Source organism: Eucyclogobius newberryi, unplaced genomic scaffold (assembly GCF_026437365.1).
Source record: "Eucyclogobius newberryi isolate DKJ021-1_F unplaced genomic scaffold, fEucNew1.0.hap1 SCAF_157, whole genome shotgun sequence".
Lineage (NCBI taxonomy): Eukaryota > Metazoa > Chordata > Actinopteri > Gobiiformes > Gobiidae > Eucyclogobius > Eucyclogobius newberryi.
The window spans coordinates 160,269-166,842 of record NW_027315787.1 but is presented as its reverse complement, the minus strand read 5'-3'; the positions used below and the strand labels follow the sequence as shown (position 1 = coordinate 166,842).

The following is a 6,574-nucleotide window of genomic DNA, read 5'->3' as shown; positions in this document are numbered from 1 at the left end:
ACAGACTTTTTTTATTCACATTGTCTAATAAATCATCATGACTCTAGTATGTCAGCAGCTTTATGAAATAAAACCTTCTGAACATTAAAGTTGCAAACAGCCAGATAACATTTTAGTACTTATACAATTATACTGTGATCTGTATAACCACAATTATCAAATGAGCAAATCATGCAGATGTTTCCAGTTATGACAAAACAAGTTTTAAAAGTAGTAATCTGCAGAGACTCAAACCAGGTCCAGACGTAACCTTTTGTTACAAAGGAACGTTCCTGGTTAACAACTCTGAAAAAGGTCTTGAACAGAAAACAGTTCAGGAAAAACTATATTAGCTTTTTGGGAGTGTCTACAGAGCCGCCAATGTTGCCAAAAAGATTAGCCATCAGACCCATTTCCTTTAAAAAACAAATTTAGACTTCATCTATAGAGTACGCAAAAAACTTTTAGCAAATTAGAAAAATCAGTCACAAAGGAACATTTTGCGGAAAATAATTGAGCAATAACAGTGATGGATTGTGGGTCGACTAGGACACGGGATATTTTTTCCAGACCCATTTTTTTCTGTCAGTTTGAACTAAATCTCTGCTCTCATGGCACCATTTTAAAAATGTTGTCGCTAGACGCAAGAAAGTAATTAGTTTATGTGGAAAACATCCAGCAACTTTTCAAAGTTTGGTCTTGGATAAGCTCACCATTATAACTGTATATAGTGGCCTTAGGTTATAAATCTATTCAAGAAACGGGATAAAAAAAAGACTATAATTGTTATTGTTAAGGAATAATGTAGACCTTGGGTGCCCACACATTTTCGGCTCACAAACTACTTTTATATTTCGACAAAGCCCGAAGATCTTCCTATGGATCTAAATTGTTGTAAAATTTAGTATTATATTTATTGTCAGTATTAAACTGTTTTTTATTTTTATTTAACCATAATTAGGCTATAGAAACACAATGTAGGCTTTCATTAATAGCCTAATATTGTTTATCATATACAAATGTGCAATATAAAAAGGAGAGAGAAAATCAGCTATTTAAAGGCGGTATGGACGATTTTTCGGCGATTTGAGAACGCAGGCGGAAGTGCGCATGCGCACTCCCCCGTGCGGACTGATACAACACACACGTGCGTTTGTTTATTAGCGCAACGGAGCGCATCGCATCTCTGGTCTCCCGTAGATTTCTGTCCACTTCTGCGTCAGCTCGAACTGTCTTTCTCCGTCTTCATTTTGCCCCGTACACTGAGGGAACTATATTATGATAGATCCATGCGCTTAGGCACGCGGAAACGTGAGGAGGAACCGCACGCGGCTGCAGGTGAGCGATAGGTGTGTTTTATGATTGATACGTGGCAGGACAAATGATTTATCCACGCCACGAGGAAATATGATATAAAATTTGCTGGAAAAAAAAATCGTCCATACCACCTTTAACTAGACCATTTAATACAGCTGAGTATTTTGAAAATAAAATATACTGACCACAACTACGCTAAATGATAGAAGGTTGAGCTTAACCAGAACTTCCTCTCTCCTCTTTCTTCTGCGTTACACAGCGCGCACTTCTGTGCTTTCCGGTGCTATCCGGTGCTTTCCGGAGCTTTCCGGCACGCTTCGGCGTGATCGACCCTCACTGCCTCTGCGATCGACCGGTCGACCGTGATCGACGTATTGAGCACCCCTGACCTATACAAATGGCTTTAAGAATATAGATACTGAATATACATGATTATATTAAAGGTTGAACGGACAATTTTTTTGGCCCAAATCTGAGTCTTATTTCCTCGTGGCGTGGACTGCCTATTAGTCCTGCCACGTATCAATCATAAAACGCACCTACCGCTCACCTGCAGCCGCGTGCGGCTCGTCCCCCGAGAGCAGCACGTTTCCGCGTGCCTAAGCGCATGGATCTATCATAATATAGTTCCTTCAGTGTACGGGACAAAATGAAGACGGAGAAAGACAGTTCGAGCTGACTCATAAGAAGACGGAAATCTACGGGAGACGGGAGACGAGAGATGCGATGCGATCCGTCGCGCTGATAAACAAACGCACGTGTGTGTTGTATCAGTCCGCACGGGGAGTGCACATGCGCACTTCCGTCTGAGTTCTCAAATCGCCGAAAAATCGTCCATTGCGCCTTTAAAGCATTAAATTTACAAAACTAGTTTGGCCAAAAAATAAATAAAAATGTTTTAAATGGCAATGATTAAAAGTCTGTATTATGTTCATGAAATCAATATTGAAAGCCATTTTACTGATCATTCATTCATTTCTACCACTTGTTCCCATTGTCCCAAACCTATCCCAGTGACTTTGGGCCTTAGGTTAACGTTAGCCTATTAGCAGACTGTTTTAACGACCCTAATTTCCAACTCTCTGGGTGTTATATTTTAGGATCAGACACAAAGTCCGTGCTCTTGGAAGCTTTGAGGGCTTGTCCGGTGCAGAGGGCTTGTGGACGAGGAAGTTTAGATATTAATGTCCATAAAAGTTTGTTGTGGCAAGTTGTCGCTGCTTTTAAGCATCAGCGACTCGCCGCTGTAGATAAGGACCAAAGCCCATAACTTCTGTCTTCTCCAAATATCAACCCTTTTCCTTTTAAATTGTATACAGCGTTTTTCATGGCTATCTAACAGTGGGGAAAGGCAACAGCATGTGGCGACGTCAAAATTGCGGTGACAATAAGTCATGTGACTGAAACCCATGGATGAGAGACTTTTCGTCGATGTTCTGGGGGCAACCAAAAGGGGAAGACAAATTATAACAAGAAACTGGCGAAGAACACTGGCTTGTATAAAAATACCACACCCCATCCATCTATTCTCCTACCGAACTTGTGGCAGCATGAGGTAGTGGATGCTGCTGGCATCCTTCTCCTCCACAGAGGCCGGGTCAATGATGTGGCACAGGTTTTGGTACATCATCTCCGTTATGAAGGGCGTGAAAGGAGCCTATGGGAGATATGAAAAGTCAGCCATGAAGGAAAAACATATTACATGCTTTATGCTATAATTGACATTTTCACTGCAGCTGCATATAGAAAAAAAACATTTTCTCTTGTGAAATAATGAACAAAAGGTCAAAAAGAGTAAAGCCATAGAGAGGTTAGCGCAAATGAAACAATCCACCATTACAAACGCTGCTAATTCATTGTATGGCCTATAGCGAGGTGGTATTGATCGAGGATGTGCCAAACAGGGTTTTGCATGGGAACGTCGTTAAGAGTTATAAATAAAATCTACTACCACTAATACATTATTCATGATCACAGAAGCACGCTTACTTGAGGGAAATACTTAAATGCGTGTTAGAGGCGAGATGGAATGTTTACACCGAAGCAAAATGGTATGACTTTGGTTGATATAAGAAAAAAAAATTGTCTGCAATATTCCAATTAAGGGTTTAGTGATATTTAAACATCTTATTGTATTTTGCATGAATAATGTAATTGTTTAATAAGATGAGAGTTGTAAAAAAAAAAAAAAAAACGCAGTGAAAAGCCCAAATAAACTCATTGCGGTGAATAATTAGGATGATGGTAATGTGTTTGCCTGACACGCCAGCCCCGCCCACATTCTGTTCAAATGCGTAAGGGTCTGGAGTCGGAGTCAGAGCCAATGAAATTGTCGGTAATCCAGTTACCGACAACGCGTCACACTGAGATACGGAAGTAGCGCTTTCCCCCCACGTTCCAAAACATTCAAGATGGCGGACCCGGCTCGTGACCGAGTGTTTACTTCTGCTCTCGCTTCGGTTTGAACAATCAGGAAAGTCCGCTCTACTTGCCATGATGAACGTGCGTTAGATGCGGTTATTCGAAGGGCGTCATTGCGATTCAGGAGACATTTTCTGCGTTCGGGGACGGATAACGCGGAACACGCCTTGTTGACATGGGCTACGTAATATCCGGTTAAGCGTGTCGCGTTTTTTGCGTCACTTCTGGGTTTATGTGATTGGTTCTGACTCTGCTCTCTAAACTGCGCCCTAGAAATTGAACCTCAGCAGTTGAGCCCCAGACCCACACACAGTTTTGATAAGTAGTTTGCCAAAACGTGTTGGGAATGGCTGGTCGGGCAAGTAATGTGTTGGAGGAATAACTTCATTGTTTTTAAATATGACAGAGAAAGTCTATGAATAGACTGTTAGACCTTCATAATCCCTTCAAATACATATAGCAAATGTTCAGTTACCATAGGCAGAATGGACATCAAACTTCTATAAACCGTTGCATGTACAGTATTGGAAAACGGGGCTTAAGCAGCATCTCACCACATCAGTGCTGGCCGGTCTCCCTTAGAAAAACACTTGTTATTCTGGTGTGAAGAGAGTGACTCACCATGAGGCGGCACATGGAGAAGAGCACACTGAAGAGGGTTTCCAGCGCCCACACACACTCCTCCGAACCACTCTCACCCTGAAACACAACGCAGACTTCACAACTGAGGCAACCACAAAGCAAGGAAACAGACTAAAACTGACACCACCTGCTTGATGAATTCACTCCCTCATTTTTTATTCACCCCCACCACTACAGAGTTCATCTGGGGTCATTTATAACTGCTCTTTGCGCCGCCTCGGACGCTCTGGATGCACCGTAAAAACGCTGGGTGCCCAGAAGTGTGTCCACATAGACTTTGAATATGAACTTGACCCCTTGACGCACACTTGAGAGCCCTAAGCTGGTGCGTCATATCAACAAACATAAAACCTTGACTTCCATTTGTGACATTATTTTTAAAATGTGGAATGCCAATGCTAAGGTGTTCAGAAATGGTTTAGAAAACCTGAATAATTCATTATGTTGGACCTTCAAAGACATTTTATACATATTTTATGCTTATGCACTTTCCCAGTCATTCAGCCTCGAAAAAAACACAATAATATTATTGGGCCTATCAGGCAAAGTAATACCTGATGAGCACAAGAATAATTCCATTTAAAATATGCTTCAGACACTCAAAAATGCCAATTTAAAACATTTCATTTTAAACTTTTACGTGTGTTTTCTGGAATAAAAAACAACCGCGTTATGGACATTAGTCTGCACATAGCTGCTTAGCCTCCGTCGTGCCTTAAAACCAGGCATGTCCAAACTAGGGCCCGGGGGCCAAATGCGGCCCTCAGACCAATTTTTGTTGGCCCTCTAGCTTCCTGCTATGTCGGCCCAAACAACAAAAAGTAGTATTTTTTACTGTGAAATTGGGAAAATTCAGGCATATTGATTTTATACAAACCTAATATAAATGTTCTAGGTCTAATTAAAGGTGGAGGCTCATCACAATTACGTCAAATGCAAAATTTCTAATGATTCACTTTGTCATTCAACAAATTCGACATTGTCAAGTTGTTTGTGGCCCTCTGCCCGTTTAAGTTTCAAAATGTGGCCCTTGGTGAAAAAAGTTTGGACATCCCTGCTTTAAACTCCTAATATTGGTATTAAAAACCTATGGCAAAAATGTATGAAACATTTACTTAACCAAAACCATGGCAGACTTTGAAGTGACTGTTGAGTGCCATTGGGCATTTTTTTTTTCTCCCCCCCCCATGTGCAATTTTCCTCTCCATTGTCATTGTCGCATATCATTTGGAACAACTGCTTTGTCTTTCACACCTAATGCTAGCAATCCATTAAGGACCATCACTATTAAACAGTCAACAACCGCGAGTACGTCAATATCACCATTTTACTGCCCGATCTCACCTTCAGACGGCGACGGTTTGTCCTGACGTACCAGTTTGTGAGCATGTCCACAAACTTCACCAGACGAGGAACCACAGTATACAGACGATAAGCTAAAACGCATTAACAAGACATTATTATGTAACAAATATAGTTTTATCGACGTAAAAGCTTGGTCTTACCGTCCATCTCAGCTTGAAAAAACTGGATGAGGGACTGTGTGAAGGACTGGATCCATTTGTCCATGATGTTGTCACTTTGTTTGGCCGTGTTTTCATTGTAGAGAAATTGGATATTCTCCTCCTAACAAAGCGAGAAGGATTTGAGCATTAGATTGTACACTGTTGCTGATTCATTGTAACGGAAGCATTGACAAGAAACTAAAATGTATTGCAAAAATCGCAAAGAGCAAGCTGTTTCTCTGTCAAATATTGAGCCATTAGTCTAAAATTTAAACTTTTGAATCAGAGCTAAGTAAATGAAGAATGGTAATGTTTTTTCTAGCTCAACTTCAGTCAAAATATTATAATGTCAGAAGTAGCCCACCTTATCACTATATAACATACTAATGCCATATAGTATTTTTTAATATTTGTGAGCATAATAATTTACATAATCACACATACTTTCTGCAGTCTCTGTACATTCTGCACCAGGAAGCGGTAGGCGTTGTACCAGGGCAGAAACACATCCTTCAGAACGTCTCGAACACCTTCCTCTTTGAAACGCAGGTTCTCTGCTCTCACCACCGGGGAGTTGATCAGGTACAGTCTGCAGGGGCAGCGGGAAATCAGTTAAAGAGAGGATAAGATGCAAACAGAACAACTTTTTGCCACATAATAAAGTTGTGTTTCATTCATGCATGTTTAAAGTGCATATGACAAGTTCTCAT

The 6,574-nt window shown here is 40.9% G+C and overlaps 1 protein-coding gene across 1 annotated transcript in view; it reads right to left on the bottom strand.

Annotated features, from left to right (window-relative positions):
• The window catches only part of iars1 (isoleucyl-tRNA synthetase 1), a 74,972-nt gene that overhangs the window by 20,522 nt on the left and 47,876 nt on the right, over positions 1-6,574 (bottom strand). The window contains 5 exon segments of the mRNA XM_072447068.1: positions 2,832-2,953; positions 4,339-4,416; positions 5,704-5,795; positions 5,865-5,985; positions 6,309-6,453. Coding sequence (XP_072303169.1) covers positions 2,832-2,953; positions 4,339-4,416; positions 5,704-5,795; positions 5,865-5,985; positions 6,309-6,453 — 558 coding nt within the window.